This window comes from Pelobates fuscus, chromosome 10 (genome assembly GCF_036172605.1).
Source record: "Pelobates fuscus isolate aPelFus1 chromosome 10, aPelFus1.pri, whole genome shotgun sequence".
In the NCBI taxonomy this organism is placed as follows: domain Eukaryota; kingdom Metazoa; phylum Chordata; class Amphibia; order Anura; family Pelobatidae; genus Pelobates; species Pelobates fuscus.
In genome coordinates this window covers 6,405,643-6,431,488 of record NC_086326.1, presented here as the reverse complement: position 1 = coordinate 6,431,488, position 25,846 = coordinate 6,405,643, and the positions used below count along the sequence as shown (strand labels likewise).

The following is a 25,846-nucleotide window of genomic DNA, read 5'->3' as shown; positions in this document are numbered from 1 at the left end:
AGTATTATTGCTGTTGAGCTCTGTTATACACTCAGACACATTACTGGGAGTATTATTGCTGTGGAGCTCTGTTATACATTCAGACACATTACTGGGAGTATTATTACTGTGGGGCTCTGTTATACACTCAGACACATTACTGGGAGTATCATTGCTGTGGAGCTCTGTTATACACTTAGACACATTACTGGGGGTATCATTGCTGTGGAGCTCTGTTATACACTCAGACACATTACTGAGAGTATCATTGCTGTGGAGCTCTGTTATACACTAAGACACATTACTGGGAGTATTATTACTGTGGAGCTCTGTTATACACTCAGACACATTACTGGGAGTATTATTGCTGTGGAGCTCTGTTATACACTCAGACACATTACTGGGAGTATTATTGCTGTGGAGCTCTGTTATACACTCAGACCCATTACTGGGAGTATTATTGCTGTGGAGCTCTGTTATACACTCAGACACATTACTGGGAGTATTATTGCTGTGGAGCTCTGTTATACACTCAGACACATCACTGGGAGTATTATTGCTGTGGAGCTCTGTTATACAATCAGACACATTACTGGGAGTATTATTGCTGTTGAGCTCTGTTATACACTCAGACACATTACTGGGAGTATTATTGCTGTTGAGCTCTGTTATACACTCAGACACATTACTGGGAGTATTATTGCTGTGGAGCTCTGTTATACATTCAGACACATTACTGGGAGTATTATTGCTGTCGAGCTCTGTTATACATTCAGACACATTACTGGGAGTATTATTGCTGTCGAGCTCTGTTATACACTCAGACACATTACTGGGAGTATTATTGCTGTGGAGCTCTGTTATACACTCAGACACATTACTGGGAGTATTATTGCTGTGGAGCTCTCTTATACACTCAGACACATTACTGGGAGTATTATTGCTGTGGAGCTCTGTTATACACTCAGACACATTACTGGGAGTATTATTGCTGTGGAGCTCTGTTATACATTCAGACACATTACTGGGAGTATTATTGCTGTGGGGCTCTGTTATACACCGAGACACATTACTGGGAGTAGCATTACTGTGGGGCTCTGTTATACACCGAGACACATTACTGGGAGTATCATTACTGTGGGGCTCTGTTATACACCGAGACACATTACTGGGAGTATCATTACTGTGGGGCTCTGTTATACACTCAGACACATTACTGGGAGTATTATTGCTGTGGGGCTCTGTTATACACCGAGACACATTACTGGGAGTATCATTACTGTGGGGCTCTGTTATACACTCAGACACATTACTGGGAGTATTATTGCTGTGGGGCTCTGTTATACACTCAGACACATTACTGGGAGTATTATTGCTGTGGAGCTCTGTTATACACTCAGACACATTACTGGGGGTATTAGTGCTGTGGAGCTCTGTGATACACTCAGACACATTACTGGGAATATTATTGCTGTGGAGCTCTGTTATACCCTCAGACACATTCCTGGGAGTATTATTGTTGTGGAGCTCTGTTATACACTCAGACACATTACTGGGAGTATTATTGCTGTGGAGCTCTGTTATACATTCAGACACATTACTGGGAGTATTATTGCTGTGGGGCTCTGTTATACACCGAGACACATTACTGGGAGTAGCATTACTGTGGGGCTCTGTTATACACCGAGACACATTACTGGGAGTATCATTACTGTGGGGCTCTGTTATACACCGAGACACATTACTGGGAGTATCATTACTGTGGGGCTCTGTTATACACTCAGACACATTACTGGGAGTATTATTGCTGTGGGGCTCTGTTATACACCGAGACACATTACTGGGAGTATCATTACTGTGGGGCTCTGTTATACACTCAGACACATTACTGGGTGTATTATCTCTGTGGAGCTCTGTTATATCCTCAGACACATTACTGGGAGTATTATTGCTGTGGAGCTCTGTTATATCCTCAGACACATTACTGGGAGTATTATTGTTGTGGAGCTCTGTTATACACTCAGACACATTACTGGGAGTATTATTGCTGTGGAGCTCTGTTATACACTCAGACACATTACTGGGAGTATTATTCCTGGGGAGCTCTGTTATACCCTCAGACACGTTACTGGGAGTTTTATTGATGTAGAGCTCTGTTATACACTCAGACACATTACTGGGAGTATTATTGCTGTGGAGCTCTGTTACACACTCAGACACATTACTGGGAGTATTATTCCTGCGGAGCTCTGTTATACACTCAGACACGCTAGGAAACAATATGGAGCTCCTAGAAAAGTGGGGCATTAGGAGAGAAAAGAAGCACAGAGGGATTTGGGACCAAAATAGGGACTGTGCCTCCTAAACAGGGACACTTGTATGATGCAAACATGTGACCAAAACTGAGGAAATATAAATATACGAGCATGTTTTAATAAGTGTTATAATTAATGTAACCCCTTTATACCATCGAAAACACTCACAGATTGTTTTGCCCTCCTAATATCAGTCAAAATAAAGACAGCAAAAAAAACAGAAAACAGCGAGTTGCCGGAAATTCAATTTGCTTTAAAGAGGATAAACTGTAACGAGGTAATTAATTAAAAAATGAATTTCCAGGAATATATAAGAGACACATTGTGCAATGTTTCCAATTTGATGAGTTTGGCCTGAAATCTTAAATTCTCAGAATTTCTGACAATTCCCCTTTTAGTGAATAAAAAAAACCCAAAAGGCAGGAGTCTGTCTATTCCATGTCTGCGTGACCAGGAAGTGAGAGAGCTCATACAATTTATATTAATTTTTGGCAAAAAAAGAAAAATTATAATTTATTTACACAAACTCACATAAAAATGGTGAAAATCTAATAACAGTAAGAGACCTGTTTAACTATAAAGGTGCCATAATAGATTGCCGAGGCTGCTATTATTGTGTTAATAAAGAGTTCTTTAATAACCACTGTGACATCAAGTCAGTGGGAGCGTTAAGCTATGTTCCCGTGTCTTCAAGATGCAGAAAGCCAAGGTGTCATTGTCACGTGTCGCAAGGTGTCTGCTGCTCAGCGGTTCTTATTAACCCTCGATGTCCTTGTAATTTGTAAGATGAAATTGGTTTTAATAAACACAGACTATTTAATGGCGATAGCTCAAACAAGGCTACAATGACGTGCTGTTACTACATTCCAGACAGCTAACCAAAACAAATAAACAAGTTTAGCCAGTAAATTGGGAATCGTGGAGAATCCACAAGGGAATCCCAGATTTTTTTAGCCAGGGTCCCTAACAGTCCCCATTTAGACAGGACAAACGACATTTTGGGGTCCTGGTCTTGTCATGATGTGGTCCTGAATCCGGGGACACCACAGACCTAGCAGTGCAAGCGCATCGTTAGACATGTTTGCGATGTCCACAGGTACAAGGACTTGGTCGCGTGACAGCCTACCATATACCTAGAGAGGCACCATGAAGGCTGTGCAATGGGGTAATTGGTGAGATTGGTGTTATTAGCACATCACACGTGATGACTGTGCCCTCAGGAGGCTTTAATCATGCAAGAAAGACACAGTCACAAAACTCCAAATACAGTTTTCACACTGAGTCCATGATTCACAAGATCGAGGTCACTGGACACGTTATTACTTCGTCAAGATGAGAATGAAAGAAGATATTGTTGCTATGCACTGTGAAACTGGTCATTGTGCATTTAGAAAGCCAAGGTTAAATACAGACTACCTGGGCAACGCTTACAGATGATGACACATCCGAAATGTCAGCAAAAACAAAGGTGGCATCGGTGTGATAACAGGACAGTGGAAAAAACACACAGGAAATGCTGCTGCCAGCTGCAATACCTATAGAAAGTCAGAAAAGTCAGATGTGACCCAACTTCCGACTGCTCAGAGAAACAAAACGACAAAAAACAAGGAATATATAAAAGGATCTTTGTGGCGGAACCAACCTCGCCACTGGTTGCTAGCCTCCTGCCCTGGGACTATGGCCCTGGGGTGTATTAACCCTTTAAGAAGTGTATTTGGGCACAATGGATTTTTGTATGCTGTTCCTGGCCCTTTAAATACTTGGGAGCAGTGTTACAACTTTTAAGCTGGCACTTCGAATGCAGTCGAAGTGCCGAAGTCGTCAAAGTGGCCGCCATTCGACAAACGAACACGTGGCGGCGGCCATTTTAACTTAGTCGAACGCGGTCAGCGGTGTGTGCAGCCAAATCTATGGAACTGTTTGCGGCTACCCAATTGCACGAACACCGCTGACCCGGACCTTCTTCGACACCACAGCTGGAGACTAAGTCCCGTTCGAAGATTCGAACGCCTGGTCGAATGGGACTTAGTCGTTTTCTCGGTGTAAAATAGACAGACCGTACAGCCCAAATCCATGGAACTGTTTTGGGCATGAAAATGTGCCTGCGGTCGGTCAAAAGTGACTTATACTTATCTCCCGAACGGCTGGACGGATTCATATGATTTTTGGGTATGTTTGTATTTGGAATGTGCTGATTAATAATATGTAACTGTTATTAATATTGGATGTATGGTTTTAGAGTTATGAAAGTTGGGTAACATGTATGTTTAAATTGTACGGATAATTGTGTTACCTCTCAGGCTAAGGGGAGGGAATCTGTGGGATGTAACCATTGTGTGATTGTATGTGGGCGTCTCCCTTGCAGGGGAGAATTGCATAAAAGCAGAGTGTGTGTAATTAAACCTGAGTTCTTCTTTACCCTCGATTTGGAGTGCCGTCTCTTATTGGGGGAATCTGCTACAAGGGATTGCTATGCTTGTCATATTCCCTTGCTAAATCACTGCTAAGCTCTTGGAATAGCTGGTTCCTGTTTTGCTCTCTGGAGGAGTCTACAGTGGTTATGGTGTCTGCTGCAGTGCTTGGAGTCCTCAGGAAGCGCTAGGAGCATCCTTCAACGGAGGTACCCAGTCGGGGTGCCAGGCGATCCGTTAAAATCTTTAACAAACTATGCATGGCACCTGGAACAAGGCCAAACAATGGACACATTAGCTAGAGGTGAAGATGTAATCAAGAACAGCTGGGATGGAATATCACTGGATCCATTTGAACTAAAACCTTTTTCTGATCATATCTATCCATCTATCTATCCATCCATCTATCTGATCATATATCTATCCATCTATCTATCCATCCATCTATCTGATCATATATCTATCCATCTATCTATTCATCCATCTATCTGATCATATATCTATCCATCTATCTGATTATATATCTATCCATCTATCCATCTATCTATCCATCCATCTGATTATATATCTATCCATCCATCTATCTGATTATATATCTATCCATCTATCCATCTATCTATCCATCCATCTATCTGATTATATATCTATCCATCTATCTATCTGATCATATATCTATCCATCTATCTATCCATCCATCTATCTGATCATATATCTATCCATCTATCTATCCATCCATCCGATCATATTTCTATCCATCCATCTGATTATATATCTATCCATCTATCTATCCATCCATCTATCTGATTATATATATATATATATATCCATCTACCTATCCATCCATCTATCTGATCATATATCTATCCATCTATATATCCATCCATCTATCTGATCATATATCTATCCATCTATCTATCTGATCATATATCTATCCATCTATCTGAGCATATATCTATCCATCTATCTATCCATCCATCCATCTGATCATATTTCTATCCATCTATCTGATTATATATCTATCCATCTATCTATCTGATTATATATCTATCCATCTATCTATCCATCCATCTATCTGATCATATATCTATACATCTATCTATCTGATTATATATCTATCCATCTATCTATCCATCCATCTAGCTATCTGATCATATATCTATCCATCTATCTATCCATCAATCTATCTATCTGATCATATATCTATCCATCTATCTATCCATCCATCTATCTGATCATATATCTATCCATCTATCTATCTGATCATATATCTATCTGATCATATATCCTTCCATCCATCTATCTGATCATATATCTATCTGATCATATATCTATCCATCCATCTATCTGATCATATATCTATCCATCCATCTGATCATATATCTATCCATCCATCTATCTGATTATATATCGATCCATCTATCTATCCATCCATCTATCTGATCATATATCTATCCATCTATCTATCTATCCATCCATCTATCTGATCATATATCTATCTGATCATATATCTATCCATCCATCTGATTATATATCTATCCATCCATCTATCTGATCATATATCTATCCATCCATCTATCTGATCATATATCTATCTGATCATATATCTATCCATCCATCTGATCATATATCTATCCATCCATCCATCTGATCATATATCTATCCATCCATCTGATCATATATCTATCCATCCATCTGATCATATATCTATCCATCCATCTATCTGATTATATATCTATCCATCTATCTATCCATCCATCTATCTATCTGATCATATATCTATCCATCTATCTATCTGATTATATATCTATCCATCTATCTATCCATCCATCTATCTGATCATATATCGATCCATCTATCTATCCATCCATCTATCTGATCATATATCTATCCATCTATCTATCTATCCATCCATCTATCTGATCATATATCTATCTGATCATATATCTATCCATCCATCTGATTATATATCTATCCATCCATCTATCTGATCATATATCTATCCATCCATCTATCTGATCATATATCTATCTGATCATATATCTATCCATCCATCTATCTGATCATATATCTATCCATCCATCCATCTGATCATATATCTATCCATCCATCTGATCATATATCTATCCATCCATCTGATCATATATCTATCCATCCATCTGATCATATATCTATCCATCCATCTATCTGATTATATATCTATCCATCTATCTATCCATCCATCTATCTGATCATATATCTATCCATCTATCTATCTGATTATATATCTATCCATCTATCTATCCATCCATCTATCTGATCATATATCTATCTATCCATCCATCTATCTGATCATATATCTATCTATCCATCTATCTGATCATATATCTATCCATTAATCTATCTGATCATATATCTATCCATCCATCTGATTATATATCTATCCATCTATCTGTCTGATTATATATCTATCTGTCTGATTATATATCTATCCATCTATCTAATAATACTTCTATACATTCATCGGATCATTGCTCAATCTATATATCTATCTGATCATATATGTTTCTAACGGTCGATCTGTCTATCTATCTATCTAGCTATTTATTTGACCATATCTCGATCTATATATCCCTCTGATCATATATATATACGGTATATATTAACCTTTTCCGGATCCTGACTATATTACACCATTGGCTATTTTGTCGTTTTCCCTTTCTCTCCACATATACGGATATTTTAACCATCCAGATGGATCAACTATCAATCTATATATCTGACCATATATATATATATATATATCTAACAATCTATCGATCTATATCATCATATATCAATCTATCGATCTATCCGATCATACATCTATCCATCCATCTATCAACGTGTCCATCTGTCTGTCTGTCTCTTTGCCTTTGTGCAGTTTTAACAGATATTTTGTTTTACATTCTCTTATTCAGATCTATGTATTTGCGATCTAATTACACAAAGTGTACACATTTTCTATAAACCTTGCTTACCCTGGTAATTTGAATGTATTATGTGCCATTAATAAAAAATAAAAAAAAGAACAAACTCCGCCAATAGCTACTTTCCTCTTTTAAGTTGAAATAATAAAGTCTTTAGAAAATACATGGCCATGTTATTATCGCGAAAAGTTTCTTTCTGGTTAAGTTGACAATTATTGTCTCTATTTTTCGCATGACTTAGCCAAGTCACAAGAGATCTATGTCAGCAACCCCTCGTCTTGTCTGTTTTATGTTGCGGATATGACTAGCCAATTAGCTTTGACACAATGGCGAGCCAGGCGGTGTGTTCTACACTGAAACCCTTGGGGTGGCTTCTACACGGTGTCATCGTTTTAACCTACTGTTCCTCTATTCTGTAAACAATTAAAAGACAATGATAGATTTGTGATGAAGAGATCATGGCGTGGACTTTGAGTTGCCTTCAGACACGAGGATGCAGACTGTGCACATTTAAATCCATCTGCTCAAACTATGCAGAATCAGCCGTCCAAATCCAAACATGTTTTCAATGTCCCTCTGGCAGGACTGATACAGAAACAACTTTTCAAGTTCCTTCAGTTTAGAAAAATGATCCAAATGGTTAATTCGCCCAGTTGGGAAGATTAGAGCATTGGACATTCCAATTATTACAATGAAACCTATCGAAGTTAAGACTTCAAACTTCGTGACAGCTGCTACATCATTCTGCTTTGGATCTGTCTCAGAGACAAGGCTTTATAAACGTATCTATACAAAATATTTGTGATGCGCCGTTGTCATGTTGGCTTCACCAAACATATCAAAATGCACAGTCTTATACTTTGTTAACAAGCTCTTGTTGCTGCAAAAAAATAAAATAATCAAACACTTGTCTTTTCTTGGTTTTCCTCTGTTCGATGTGTTTGTGATACATTGCGATTAATTATCTTTTTCAACAGACATGTGTGTCATTGTGATGTGGACTTCAATATGAGCACAGACAGCATCACACGAAGAACCTCCACAATGCAACTGATGTGAAACAAAAGAAAGAATATTGCATCTATCAGAATGTCCCCCAAGAAATCCTGAGAATACGAATTCTGAGAGATTTAGGGCAAATTGTTCAAAGTAATGCAGAAATATTGATCATGTGATCGGTTATTTAATGTAAATCAGGATGGGACAAGGATTGCAGAATAATGTTAGGATGCACAAATGTGGGCAGTTAGACTGACAGTGACAGCTATACGTGACCGGGTCCGTCCCCTGCCAGGTGAGCTTACTTACCGGTACTCCCTCGCAGCAATGGTGGCTGGTGTGTGGCTCATCGAGATCAATGAAACGTTATGCACGTCAAAAACAGGCAAAGACATTAATTCTTTGAGACCATGGCAGCCAAAGTTCCATGAAAACAGAACAAGCCACAGTCATGGGAAGGGACATGACCAAAGCAAAATAGACACTGACAGAAGAACAGGAGAGAGAGACAAATCTATTATTTCCTTAATAAAGTGTTCGGGCCCTTGGTAGAATTCTCTAATCACAGTCATCAGGCTGCCTACAAACATAACATACCTGCCATCAAAGGATTTCCTAAAAATTCCATATATCGGGTCCATTATGAATTACATTTAATAATGGTGGTTTCATAATGCCCTCTTCAGAAAACTCATCCATAAACCAGGTTCCAGGTCAACAGATAAAACGAATAAAGGGCAAAGCCCAATCCAGGACGGGGACAATTGTGACCAAGTCCTCCCTTATCTATAAATTCAAATATTATAACTGAATGTAAGAGTCTAAGTGTCACCACCCTAACAGTGCTTTAAATGACCCGAAGTTTCTTCAGTGTGAATTTCTCTTAATATAAACGTGCTAATGTATGGTTTAACAATCGGAGAATTCTCAGCTCAATAAATGGGATGATTATTCTCTTAAGGTCGCAGAACAGACTTTTCGATCACGCATGAGTAGCAGATTGAGAGGATAATGTGACACTGAGCAGCACTTTAACAAAGTGGCAATCAAAACACACACACCTTTTCTTTCTTCTGAACCGTGGTGTGATGTTATTGGCCCCAAAGGGTGAACTATGGAAATTATTGTGCAAATTATAGCGTAATTTCCAGAATTAGAAATCCCAGGGTTCATAAGAGATACAGACTAGACATGTTTCCATGTTCTCTGCTCGAAGCAGTGAGATAGCGGGCTATTTATTTATAGTATAGAATTATTTACACATCATACAGCTAACGTTGCTTAGGTAGCAAATTATAAACCACTTTCTCTGGTAGGATGTTACAATACTCAGTAGGTTTTACAGTACTCATTCGGATATTACATTACTCAGTAGGTATTGCAGTACTCGATGGGATATTACATTACTCAGTGGGTATTACAGTACTCGATGGGATATTACATTACTCAGTGGGTATTGCAGTACTCGATGGGATATTACAATACTCAGTGGGTATTACAGTACTCGATGGGATATTACATTACTCAGTAGGTATTACAGTACTCGATGGGATATTACATTACTCAGTAGGTATTACAGTACTCGATGGGATATTACATCACTTGGTGGGATGTTACAATACTCGGTGGGATATTACATTACTCAGTAGGTATTACAGTACTCGATGGGATATTACATCACTTGGTGGGATGTTACAATACTCGGTGGGATATTACATTACTCAGTAGGTATTGCAGTACTCGATGGGATATTACATTACTCAGTGGGTATTACAGTACTCGATGGGATATTACAATACTCAGTGGGTATTACAGTACTCGATGGGATATTACATTACTCAGTAGGTATTACAGTACTCGATGGGATATTACATTACTCAGTAGGTATTACAGTACTCGATGGGATATTACATCACTTGGTGGGATGTTACAATACTCGGTGGGATATTACATTACTCAGTAGGTTTTACAGTACTCGATGGGATATTACATTACTCAGTGGGTATTACAGTACTCGATGGGATATTACATTACTCAGTGGGTATTACAGTACTCTATGGGATATTACATTACTCAGTAGGTATTATAGTACTCGATGGGATATTACAATACTCAGTGGGTATTACAGTACTCGATGGGATATTACATTACTCAGTAGGTATTACAGTACTCGATGGGATATTACATTACTCAGTAGGTATTACAGTACTCGATGGGATATTACATCACTTGGTGGGATGTTACAATACTCGATGGGATATTACATTACTCAGTGGGTATTACAGTACTCGATGGGATATTACATTACTCAGTGGGTATTACAGTACTCGATGGGATATTACATTACTCAGTGGGTATTACAGTACTCTATGGGATATTACATTACTCAGTAGGTATTATAGTACTCGATGGGATATTACATCACTTGGTGGGATGTTACAATACTCGGTGGGATATTACATTACTCAGTGGGACGTTACATTACTTGGTGGGATATTAGAGGACTTGATCGGATATTAGAGGACTTGATCGGATATTAGAGGACTTGGTGGGATATTAGAGGACTTGATCGGATATTAGAGGACTTGATCGGATATTAGAGGACTTGATCGGATATTAGAGGACTTGGTGGGATGTTACAGTATTCGGTGGGATGTTGGAACAAATTGTGGGACATTGGCAATGTTTCAGGAAAAAAACAAGCACATATATAACAAACAAGTTAGTTATAGTTAGATAAAATGCAAGTTTTCATATATATATATATATACGTCCCAGGTCCCAGCACTCAATGCTCCCGGTCTTTTAATGCTCCAGTGCTGTCTCCAACCAAGTTGTATACGATACCAGTAGAGAGCACTCAGGAGTCTTTCAAGGTAAATTTAATCTGTTGCTTTATTGAGCAATTACAAATTCACACAACGTTCCAGTCGCCGTTTCAGTCTGTTGTGTGAATTTGTAATTGCTCAATAAAGCAACAGATTAAATTTACCTTGAAAGACTCCTGAGTGCTCTCTACTGGTATCGAATATATATATAAACAGTTCAAAGACAATAGGTATTTCTTAAATGTTACAGAAACAACTAGGACCCACGGGCCGTCCCAAAGATCCCACCTCAATAGCCACAGTATACACTATGTCCTGTCTCCATTCTGAGAAAACACAAGGGACAGTATACACTATGTCCTGTCTCCATTCTGAGAAAACACAAGGGACAGTATACACTATGTCTTGTCTCCATTCTGAGAAAACACAAGGGACAGTATACACTATGTCTTGTCTCCATTCTGAGAAAACACAAGGGACAGTATACACTATGTCTTGTCTCCATTCTGAGAAAACACAAGGGACAGTATACACTATGTCTTGTCTCCATTCTGAGAAAACACAAGGGACAGTATACACTATGTCCTGCCTCCATTCTGAGAAAACACAACGGGCAGTATACACTATGTCCTGTCTCCATTCTCCAAACACAAGGGGCAGTATAAACTATGTCCTGTCTCCATTCTCCAAACACAAGGGGCAGTATACACTATGTCCTGTCTCCATTCTCCAAACACAAGGGGCAGTATACACTATGTCATGTCTCCATTCTCCAAAAACACAAGGGACAGTATACACTATGTCCTATCTCCATTCTCCAAACACAAGGGGCAGTATACACTATGTCCTGTCTCCATTCTCCAAAAACACAAGGGGCAGTATACACTATGTCCTGTCTCCATTCTCCAAAAACACAAGGGGCAGTATACACTATGTCATGTCTCCATTCTCCAAAAACACAAGGGGCAGTATACACTATGTCATGTCTCCATTCTCCAAAAACACAAGGGACAGTATACACTATGTCCTATCTCCATTCTCCAAACACAAGGGGCAGTATACACTATGTCCTGTCTCCATTCTCCAAACACAAGGGGCAGCATACACTATGTCCTGTCTCCATTCTCCAAACACAAGGGGCAGTATACACTATGTCCTGTCTCCATTCTCCAAACACAAGGGGCAGCATACACTATGTCCTGTCTCCATTCTCCAAACACAAGGGGCAGTATACACTATGTCCTGTCTCCATTCTCCAAACACAAGGGGCAGTATACACTATGTCCTGTCTCCATTCTCCAAACACAAGGGGCGTTCACATGTGCAGGTTAGGTCTTGTATACCTTTTGTGGTTGCTATGGCCAATACAATTTGGAGACTACTAGAACGCAGTTTGTATTGTGGACGTTAGACATGGTAGATCGCTAAGCATTGGGTCTTTTGGTAGGATATCAGCCAGCATTTTGTGGGGGCAGATATCTACCGGCTCATAATAACAGTTTACGGCAGATAATTACCAAAAGCACTGTAAGCATGCCCTTAGTAAGATATTACAAAATACAGAAATTAAATGAGTTGGTTTAATAATAAAATAATAGATGATGGAAGATTAGTATGCTCGGTGAATAATTACAATCCTGGTGACACATTAGAAAACTTGCGACATGAACATATGGTGCAAAATTGGAAAAAGAACCATTTTATTTCAGACTGTTGATTAAATGTCATAAATAATATCAACAGTTTATAATATAGCAAAATGTAAGGTTTTAGAATCAAAGAATAAGTAGTGAAAATAACATCATAATAATAACTTTTTTATAAATCGTCCTACAATAACATTTCCTTTTTTGATTTCTAGAATAATATATGCAGTATGAGATTGCTTCTGTACAAAGACCATTTAGTTCCATTGGGAGGTAGGTATTGCTCACCTGTAGGTTGGCACAGGCTGGTAGTCCGTTGTGGGTGGGGATTTCATTGGTTATATGGAGTGTATCACTGAATCCGGAGTCCTTTGGCTTGGTTTTGGAAAGGATTGAGGTTGTTGATGTGGTGGTGTGCAGTGCGGGTTCTGACTGATGCTTTATATCCGTTCCATTGCCGAAAGCCTGTATCGAGTTTTCTGTAAAGAATAATAACAGACGTTTTAATCTGCATGATTGGAAACAATAGAAACCAACGATAATTATCTCAATAATCATTTAATGTCGCTTAAACCTTAAGTAATGAAAGTCCATGAAAGACATGGTCAGATTCAGAAGGCTTTGGTCCCCAGACTACCATCCTCTTCACAGAATCCAGACATTCACTGTCCTCATCTATTGAATCCTTAATATCAAAATATTCCTCGTACATCAACTTATCAAAACCCCTTCCAGCTGCCTCTGAACCTCTTTATTAATTTCTACAATATCAAGCCACCTCGGCAAACTGGTGGTTCAGCTACCCTTTTACTCCAAACATTAAAGGGACACTATAGTCACCAGAACAACTACAGAACAACTACAGCTTAATGTATAATCATTGCCTTCAGGCATTTTCAAATAAACACTGTCTTTTCAGAGACAAGGCAGTGTTTACATTGCCCCTAGGGACACCTCCAAGTGGCCACTCTTTAGATGGCCACTGGAGGGGCTTCCTGGGGCAGTGCTGCACAGTAAGCAGCACTGCCATTCAGCGCCTCCACGCTCTGCATGGGGACATTGAATTTTCCTCATAGAGATACATTAATTCAATGTATCTCTATGAGGAGGTGCTGATTGGCCAAACAGTGTTTGTCCCCACCCCCTGGCTGATTTCAGCCAATCCAATGCTTTCCCCATGGTAATTGTGATGATGTCACGAAGAGGTTTGGGGCCAGTGCCGGGGGACCCGCGTGGCGCTGGAAAAAAGGTGAGTTTTAATTGCTTTTAAGGGGAGTAAGGGGAGGCAAGCCACCTAAATGGCGGGTTAAGCATGTTGTGTTCCTGACCCTATAGTGCTCCTTTATTTACATGATATCAAACAGCCCAGTTTGAGATGGGTAATGCTAGCTGAATATGGCCAGGACCTCTTCCAGCATGCAGCTAAAAGATGTCAAATAATAAAAATACTTTCATATGCTATATGATTTCTTAATAGGTGGTACTTTGCAGAGTTGTAATGTAACCTATATAATGAAATTAGGGGTTTTGGTTAATTACCCCCTCCGGTGTGAGCTGCTGTGTTCCCGGAGTATTCTACAGACAGCAGTTACATTGTAATGTCCGTATCCCTTTAGTGTAAAAGATATTGGGGGGTTTGGTTAATTGCCCCCTCCAGTGTGAGCTGCTGTGTTCCCTGAGTATTCTACAGACAGCAGTTACATTGTAATGTCCGTATCCCTTTAGTGTAAAAGATATTGGGGGGGGGGGGGTTGGTTAATTCCCCCCCCCCCCCCCCCCAGTGTGAGCTGCTGCGTTCCCTGAATATTCTACAGACAGCAGTTACATTGTAATGTCCGTATCCCTGTAGTGTAAAAGATATTGGGGGGGGGGGGGGGGGGGGGTTTGGTTAATTCCCCCCTTCAGTGTGAGCTGCTGTGTTCCCTGAGCATTCAACAGACAGCAGTTAAACTGTAATGTCCATATATCTTTAGTGTAAAAGATATTGGGGAGTTGGTTAATTGCCCCCTCCAGTGTGAGCTGCTGTGTTCCCTGAGTATTCTACAGACAGCAGTTACATTGTAATGTCCGTATCCCTTTAGTGTAAAAGATATTGGGGGGTGGGGGGGGGGGGTTGGTTAATTGCCCCCCTCCAGTGTGAGCTGATGTGTTCCCTGAGTATTCTACAGACAGCAGTTACATTGTAATGTCCATATCCCTTTAGTGTAAAAGATATTGGGGAGTTGGTTAATTGCCCCCTCCAGTGTGAGCTGCTGTGTTCCCTGAGTATTCTACAGACAGCAGTTACATTGTAATGTCCGTATCCCTTTAGTGTAAAAGATATTGGGGGGGGGGGGGGGTTGGTTAATTCCCCCTCCAGTGTGAGCTGCTGTGTTCCCTGAGTATTCAACAGACAGCAGTTACATTGTAATGTCCGTATCCCTTTAGTGTAAAAGATATTGGGGGGTTTGGTTAATTGCCCCCTCCAGTGTGAGCTGCTGTATTCCCTGAGTATTCTACAGACAGCAGTTACATTGTAATGTCCGTATCCCTTTAGTGTAAAAGATATTGGGGGGGTTTTGGTTAATTGCCCCCTCCAGTGTGAGCTGCTGTGTTCCCTGAGTATTCTACAGACAGCAGTTACATTGTAATATCCGTATCCCTGAAAAGCCAGCCAGTTCTGGAATCCCATCAATCACTGACTTTATCCATGAATAATTTATTAATAGAAGTCCAATGTTCTGATCATCAGTTAACCTCTTGTCTCACCTCAGGCCTATCCCTTGGTAAACTGTGAGCTGTATCAAATGTCTCAGAACTTACAGCTTGTATCGCACTCAGCAGCGTTGACAAGAAAATTGCAAATTTCAAGCAAAATCCCTGAGCTGGAAAACTAGCTGAGTTGGAGAATTGTGCCAATTCAGTAAATTCAGTTCCCTGGTTAATTTTACACAATTTCCAGCTTTGCAAGTTACCTGATTTGAGTATCTGCGTCCTATCTCCCGTGCCGGGGAGTTCGTTTATGCTTTATAAATAAAATCAATAATATTAATTTGTATTGCACGGTCTCCCTCTTCCAATAAATGTGCAATACTAAAGATAATGATTTCTATTCTAAATAATTTCTTTACATCACCGACAACAAAATAAAAAGAATAGAAAAAAAAATTAAAGCCATAAAACACAGGAAGAACATTGTTCTAGGGGGAATCTCGAGTCCTATATTGGAATTTCCGCTCTGGCAAAATAAATATATAAATACACAACCCCGTATGGGGAATTCATTACTTTGTAGCTGGCAACCCATTTGCATAATTATGGCAACAAAGCAAATGATAAAAGTTTACCTTGCAAAAGTTTAAAGATTACAGTTATTTCAAAGGAATCGTGCTTATAGCGGGGCTAAATTACCTGTTCGCTATTTCATTTTCTCGCTCCTTTGGTAAATGAATAGAAAGCAGTTTTAATCAGGTCTGGAGGGAATTCGAGGGATTTTCAGATTGATGGTGGGGGGAATGTGTGCGGTGTTAATGCAGAGCTGCACTAGAAGCTTTTAGAAGCTTTGGCTGTAACCCTTACAGTCGCCAATAAATCGAAACCCCCCCTTAGACTGCGAGGACCGGGAGCTAAGCATAGATACGGGAGAGGTAGTTTCATTTCCGTTTTGGATGGAGTAATGTTGGCGATTGTGGGTTAATTTTTCTAAAAACAAGCGGATTAAGTGAAATAAACCCCCCCCCCAGAAATTCAATATTTTCATCTATGTTATGCAAATTACTGTATTTTTTTAATATATTTGTTTTATTTTAGCGTGCCTCTGGCATGGAAAGGATTAAACGGGATCATGTCTTGCTCCACGATTAGAAAGCGTACATCTTAGCAAACACACAGGAACACGCATGATTCCAAGTCGTTAAAACTCAGGCTTTTGGGTCATTTTATTGTCTTTGGCATTGTGTCGTTGTAACTTTCTGTAATAGGTTTTATTGTACTCCAATTATAGAATGATGCAGAATAAACAAAAGTAAATTTCTACAATTCTTTAGGCAGGAAATGCATTCAGGAGCAATCAGAGAGGGATGAACGACTTACAGAAAATGGTTTTATTTGGACAGTCACAATTGGCTGATTTTAACCCCGTAAGGACACATGACATGTGTGACATGTCATGATTCCCTTTTATTCCAGAAGTTTGGTCCTTAAGGGGTTAACAGGTCGCCATGTAAAACCCAGTCCTTAATCTTCCCCTAATCTACTTATCCAGGAAGAAGGAAGAGGCAAAGACTGTATTCCCAAAGTAACACAATGGGGAAACCAGGATCACTGTCAAAACATGAGGCAGTTTATTGATTCTATAGGTTTAGTCTCAGAGTGATTGACACTTATTGCTGATGGTCATTTCAATATTCCATTGTGTATACCGGAATATCTGTCATTTAGGGTGACCTGTACACTTCCATTTCCAGTGGACCCCAGTATTTAGAGACAAGTTCTACCTGGGGAGGATTCAAATTAAACCCATGTATTCATGTGAAGTGTGTGTCCTCTTTCTTTCTTTCAGAAAAGTGCCAAATTCAATAAAGAAATCAGCCCTTTTGTAAAAAGCACTTTTACTATACCCAGGTTGTCAACCGTAAAGCCAGGTATGTGTTCCTCCTGGTACTTTTGCTTTATATTCACATATATCGTATAAATAAACCTTTACACCTTCGATTCTTCACCCTGACCACAGCACTGTATCCCTATTAAAGTGATACTCCCTATTAAACACTCGTATATCTCTGCATTAACCAGCCTCAATAAATCACATTAATATACGCTCAGCCAGGGATACACACAGAGAATAATAAAATGTATTGAAATTCGCTTTCAATCAAACAAAGAGATTATGAAGCTAATCGGGCTTGCAGGCAAAGCCAAAAGTGGCCATATAATGCTGGAAAATAAATGTATTGAGCAGGTTGAAAACAAAGTGCAAGTTTAATGTCTGGCTTGTCTCTGACGTCCTATGACATCTTTCTCTATTGACTGAATGTTGTATTCAATCACTAAATCCTAACAGAATCCCAGAATTAATCCCAACCCTTCAATAAATGTCAAATCTTAGGATCATTAGGAACGACAGAGACGGACCTTGATAGACTTTATAGCAGTATATCACTGTTTAATTAATTATATTATTACAATTCTGTTAGTATATCACAGTTTGATTAATAATATTATTACATTTCTGTGACTATGTTATGTTTATAGGAGTACGTTCTGGGTACCAGGAGGATGCTTTGTGATACTTACTAAGGCAGATATTATCCTTGAAGAAGTTAACGAATTTCAAGCAATCGTCAATGTAGTTTCCGCTGTTGCTGCAGTCACACCAGGGCGACACACTCAGGCTGCTGGACTCCAGGTAATTAGGGGTGATCCCTGTGCCTGGAGAGAATAGGAAAAAAATACCGCAAATTTATCAAGATACAAAGAGCAGGGATAGGAAATGGTAAAAACACCTTATTTTAACTCCCGGCATTATGTTCAGGTGTAGACGGAGATTCAAATATCCTCCTAACATCGAATAAAACTCTGTGGAAATTACCATCCCACGAATATACATTTTCAGAGTCAAAGACAATATTAATCCTGATCATTTTGAATGATTTATCTTGGACAGTAGGGACCATAACAATGTTGCTCAATTCCTCTGTATTCCAGTAACTGTGAGATGGTGTTACCCAGGAAATCTGTGTTTATTAGACATTAGATATCACAAGACTTTAATATACCAGAATAAAAGGTAAATAAGCAATGTATTATGTAACTATTCCCACACTAAGCTACACAATATATGTAACTATTCCCAATCTAAGCTACACAATATATGTAACTATTCCCAAACTAAGCTACACAATATATGTAACTATTCCCAAACTAAGCTACACAATATATGTAACTATTCCCAAACTAAGCTACACAATATATGTAACTATTCCCAAACTAAGCTACACAATATATGTAACTATTCCCAATCTAAGCTACACAATATATGTAACTATTCCCAAACTAAGCTACACAATATATGTAACTATTCCCAAACTAAGCTACCCAATATATGTAACTATTCCCACACTAAGCTACACAATATATGTAACTATTCCCAAACTAAGCTACACAATATATGTAACTATTCCCAAACTAAGCTACACAATATATGTAACTATTCCCAATCTAAGCTACACAATATATGTAACTATTCCCAAACTAAGCTACACAATATATGTAACTATTCCCAAACTAAGCTACACAATATATGTAACTATTCCCAAACTAAGCTACACAATATATGTAACTATTCCCAAACTAAGCTACACAATATATGTAACTATTCCCAATCTAAGCTACACAATATATGTAACTATTCCCAAACTAAGCTACACAATATATGTAACTATTCCCACACTAAGCTACACAATATATGTAACTATTCCCAATCTGAGCTACACAATATATGTAACTATTCCCAAACTAAGCTACACAATATATGTAACTATTCCCACACTAAGCTACACAATATATGTAACTATTCCCACACTAAGCTACACAATATATGTAACTATTCCCAAACTAAGCTACACAATATATGTAACTATTCCCAAACTAAGCTACACAATATATGTAACTATTCCCAAACTAAGCTACACAATATATGTAACTATTCCCACACTAAGCTACACAATATATGTAACTATTCCCACACTAAGCTACACAATATATGTAACTATTCCCAAACTAAGCTACACAATATATGTAACTATTCCCAAACTAAGCTACACAATATATGTAACTATTCCCAATCTAAGCTACACAATATATGTAACTATTCCCAAACTAAGCTACACAATATATGTAACTATTCCCAATCTAAGCTACACAATATATGTAACTATTCCCAGACTAAGCTACACAATATATGTAACTATTCCCAAACTAAGCTACACAATATATGTAACTATTCCCACACTAAGCTACACAATATATGTAACTATTCCCACACTAAGCTACACAATATATGTAACTATTCCCAAACTAAGCTACACAATATATGTAACTATTCCCAACACTAAGCTACACAATATATGTAACTATTCCCAAACTAAGCTACACAATATATGTAACTATTCCCAATCTAAGCTACACAATATATGTAACTATTCCCAAACTAAGCTACACAATATATGTAACTATTCCCAATCTAAGCTACACAATATATGTAACTATTCCCAGACTAAGCTACACAATATATGTAACTATTCCCAAACTAAGCTACACAATATATGTAACTATTCCCACACTAAGCTACACAATATATGTAACTATTCCCACACTAAGCTACACAATATATGTAACTATTCCCAAACTAAGCTACACAATATATGTAACTATTCCCAATCTAAGCTACACAATATATGTAACTATTCCCAAACTAAGCTACACAATATATGTAACTATTCCCAATCTAAGCTACACAATATATGTAACTATTCCAGACTAAGCTACACAATATATGTAACTATTCCCAAACTAAGCTACACAATATATGTAACTATTCCCAAACTAAGCTACACAATATATGTAACTATTCCCATACTAAGCTACACAATATATGTAACTATTCCCACACTAAGCTACACAATATATGTAACTATTCCCAAACTAAGCTACACAATGTATGTAACTATTCCCAAACTAAGCTACACAATATATGTAACTATTCCCAAACTAAGCTACACAATATATGTAACTATTCCCAAACTAAGCTACACAATATATGTAACTATTCCCAAACTAAGCTACACAATATATGTAACTATTCCCAAACTAAGCTACACAATATATGTAACTATTCCCAAACTAAGCTACACAATATATGTAACTATTCCCAAACTAAGCTACACAATATATGTAACTATTCCCACACTAAGCTACACAATATATGTAACTATTCCCAAACTAAGCTACACAATATATGTAACTATTCCCAAACTAAGCTACACAATATATGTAACTATTCCCAAACTAAGCTACACAATATATGTAACTATTCCCAAACTAAGCTACACAATATATGTAACTATTCCCAAACTAAGCTACACAATATATGTAACTATTCCCAAACTAAGCTACACAATATATGTAACTATTCCCAAACTAAGCTACACAATATATGTAACTATTCCCAATCTAAGCTACACAATATATGTAACTATTCCCAAACTAAGCTACACAATATATGTAACTATTCCCAAACTAAGCTACACAATATATGTAACTATTCCCAAACTAAGCTACACAATATATGTAACTATTCCCATACTAAGCTACACAATATATGTAACTATTCCCACACTAAGCTACACAATATATGTAACTATTCCCACACTAAGCTACACAATATATGTAACTATTCCCAATCTAAGCTACACAATATATGTAACTATTCCCACACTAAGCTACACAATATATGTAACTATTCCCATACTAAGCTACACAATATATGTAACTATTCCCACACTAAGCTACACAATATATGTAACTATTCCCAATCTAAGCTACACAATATATGTAACTATTCCCAAACTAAGCTACACAATATATGTAACTATTCCCACACTAAGCTACACAATATATGTAACTATTCCCAAACTAAGCTACACAATATATGTAACTATTCCCAAACTAAGCTACACAATATATGTAACTATTCCCAAACTAAGCTACACAATATATGTAACTATTCCCAAACTAAGCTACACAATATATGTAACTATTCCCAAACTAAGCTACACAATATATGTAACTATTCCCAAACTAAGCTACACAATATATGTAACTATTCCCAAACTAAGCTACACAATATATGTAACTATTCCCAATCTAAGCTACACAATATATGTAACTATTCCCACACTAAGCTACACAATATATGTAACTATTCCCAATCTAAGCTACACAATATATGTAACTATTCCCAAACTAAGCTACACAATATATGTAACTATTCCCACACTAAGCTACACAATATATGTAACTATTCCCAAACTAAGCTACACAATATATGTAACTATTCCCAATCTAAGCTACACAATATATGTAACTATTCCCAATCTAAGCTACACAATATATGTAACTATTCCCAATCTAAGCTACACAATATATGTAACTATTCCCAAACTAAGCTACACAATATATGTAACTATTCCCAAACTAAGCTACACAATATATGTAACTATTCCCAAACTAAGCTACACAATATATGTAACTATTCCCAATCTAAGCTACACAATATATGTAACTATTCCCAAACTAAGCTACACAATATATGTAACTATTCCCAAACTAAGCTACACAATATATGTAACTATTCCCAAACTAAGCTACACAATATATGTAACTATTCCCACACTAAGCTACACAATATATGTAACTATTCCCAAACTAAGCTACACAATATATGTAACTATTCCCAAACTAAGCTACACAATATATGTAACTATTCCCACACTAAGCTACACAATATATGTAACTATTCCCAAACTAAGCTACACAATATATGTAACTATTCCCAAACTAAGCTACACAATATATGTAACTATTCCCAAACTAAGCTACACAATATATGTAACTATTCCCAAACTAAGCTACACAATATATGTAACTATTCCCAAACTAAGCTACACAATATATGTAACTATTCCCAAACTAAGCTACACAATATATGTAACTATTCCCAAACTAAGCTACACAATATATGTAACTATTCCCAAACTAAGCTACACAATATATGTAACTATTCCCACACTAAGCTACACAATATATGTAACTATTCCCAAACTAAGCTACACAATATATGTAACTATTCCCAAACTAAGCTACACAATATATGTAACTATTCCCAAACTAAGCTACACAATATATGTAACTATTCCCAAACTAAGCTACACAATATATGTAACTATTCCCACACTAAGCTACACAATATATGTAACTATTCCCAAACTAAGCTACACAATATATGTAACTATTCCCAAACTAAGCTACACAATATATGTAACTATTCCCAAACTAAGCTACACAATATATGTAACTATTCCCAAACTAAGCTACACAATATATGTAACTATTCCCAAACTAAGCTACACAATATATGTAACTATTCCCAAACTAAGCTACACAATATATGTAACTATTCCCAAACTAAGCTACACAATATATGTAACTATTCCCAAACTAAGCTACACAATATATGTAACTATTCCCAATCTAAGCTACACAATATATGTAACTATTCCCAAACTAAGCTACACAATATATGTAACTATTCCCAAACTAAGCTACACAATATATGTAACTATTCCCAAACTAAGCTACACAATATATGTAACTATTCCCAAACTAAGCTACACAATATATGTAACTATTCCCAAACTAAGCTACACAATATATGTAACTATTCCCAAACTAAGCTACACAATATATGTAACTATTCCCAAACTAAGCTACACAATATATGTAACTATTCCCACACTAAGCTACACAATATATGTAACTATTCCCAAACTAAGCTACACAATATATGTAACTATTCCCAAACTAAGCTACACAATATATGTAACTATTCCCAAACTAAGCTACACAATATATGTAACTATTCCCAATCTAAGCTACACAATATATGTAACTATTCCCACACTAAGCTACACAATATATGTAACTATTCCCAAACTAAGCTACACAATATATGTAACTATTCCCAAACTAAGCTACACAATATATGTAACTATTCCCAATCTAAGCTACACAATATATGTAACTATTCCCACACTAAGCTACACAATATATGTAACTATTCCCACACTAAGCTACACAATATATGTAACTATTCCCAAACTAAGCTACACAATATATGTAACTATTCCCAAACTAAGCTACACAATATATGTAACTATTCCCAAACTAAGCTACACAATATATGTAACTATTCCCAAACTAAGCTACACAATATATGTAACTATTCCCAATCTAAGCTACACAATATATGTAACTATTCCCACACTAAGCTACACAATATATGTAACTATTCCCAATCTAAGCTACACAATATATGTAACTATTCCCAAACTAAGCTACACAATATATGTAACTATTCCCACACTAAGCTACACAATATATGTAACTATTCCCAAACTAAGCTACACAATATATGTAACTATTCCCAATCTAAGCTACACAATATATGTAACTATTCCAATCTAAGCTACACAATATATGTAACTATTCCCAACTAAGCTACACAATATATGTAACTATTCCCAAACTAAGCTACACAATATATGTAACTATTCCCAAACTAAGCTACACAATATATGTAACTATTCCCAAACTAAGCTACACAATATATGTAACTATTCCCAATCTAAGCTACACAATATATGTAACTATTCCCAAACTAAGCTACACAATATATGTAACTATTCCCAAACTAAGCTACACAATATATGTAACTATTCCCAAACTAAGCTACACAATATATGTAACTATTCCCAAACTAAGCTACACAATATATGTAACTATTCCCAAACTAAGCTACACAATATATGTAACTATTCCCAAACTAAGCTACACAATATATGTAACTATTCCCAAACTAAGCTACACAATATATGTAACTATTCCCAAACTAAGCTACACAATATATGTAACTATTCCCAAACTAAGCTACACAATATATGTAACTATTCCCAAACTAAGCTACACAATATATGTAACTATTCCCAAACTAAGCTACACAATATATGTAACTATTCCCAAACTAAGCTACACAATATATGTAACTATTCCCAAACTAAGCTACACAATATATGTAACTATTCCCAAACTAAGCTACACAATATATGTAACTATTCCCAAACTAAGCTACACAATATATGTAACTATTCCCAAACTAAGCTACACAATATATGTAACTATTCCCAAACTAAGCTACACAATATATGTAACTATTCCCAAACTAAGCTACACAATATATGTAACTATTCCCAAACTAAGCTACACAATATATGTAACTATTCCCAAACTAAGCTACACAATATATGTAACTATTCCCAAACTAAGCTACACAATATATGTAACTATTCCCAAACTAAGCTACACAATATATGTAACTATTCCCAAACTAAGCTACACAATATATGTAACTATTCCCAAACTAAGCTACACAATATATGTAACTATTCCCAAACTAAGCTACACAATATATGTAACTATTCCCAAACTAAGCTACACAATATATGTAACTATTCCCAAACTAAGCTACACAATATATGTAACTATTCCCAAACTAAGCTACACAATATATGTAACTATTCCCAAACTAAGCTACACAATATATGTAACTATTCCCAACTAAGCTACACAATATATGTAACTATTCCCAAACTAAGCTACACAATATATGTAACTATTCCCAAACTAAGCTACACAATATATGTAACTATTCCCAAACTAAGCTACACAATATATGTAACTATTCCCAATCTAAGCTACACAATATATGTAACTATTCCCAAACTAAGCTACACAATATATGTAACTATTCCCAAACTAAGCTACACAATATATGTAACTATTCCCAAACTAAGCTACACAATATATGTAACTATTCCCAATCTAAGCTACACAATATATGTAACTATT

General features: G+C 37.0%; 1 protein-coding gene across 1 annotated transcript in view; it reads right to left on the bottom strand.

Annotated features, from left to right (window-relative positions):
• GFRA1 (GDNF family receptor alpha 1) overlaps positions 1-25,846 on the bottom strand; it is a 202,560-nt gene that overhangs the window by 4,319 nt on the left and 172,395 nt on the right. Inside the window, exons 6-7 of the mRNA XM_063433764.1 lie at positions 18,398-18,532; positions 13,412-13,602 (exon numbers count right to left, since the gene is read on the bottom strand). Coding sequence (XP_063289834.1) covers positions 13,412-13,602; positions 18,398-18,532 — 326 coding nt within the window. The remainder of the gene's footprint in view (positions 1-13,411; positions 13,603-18,397; positions 18,533-25,846) is intronic.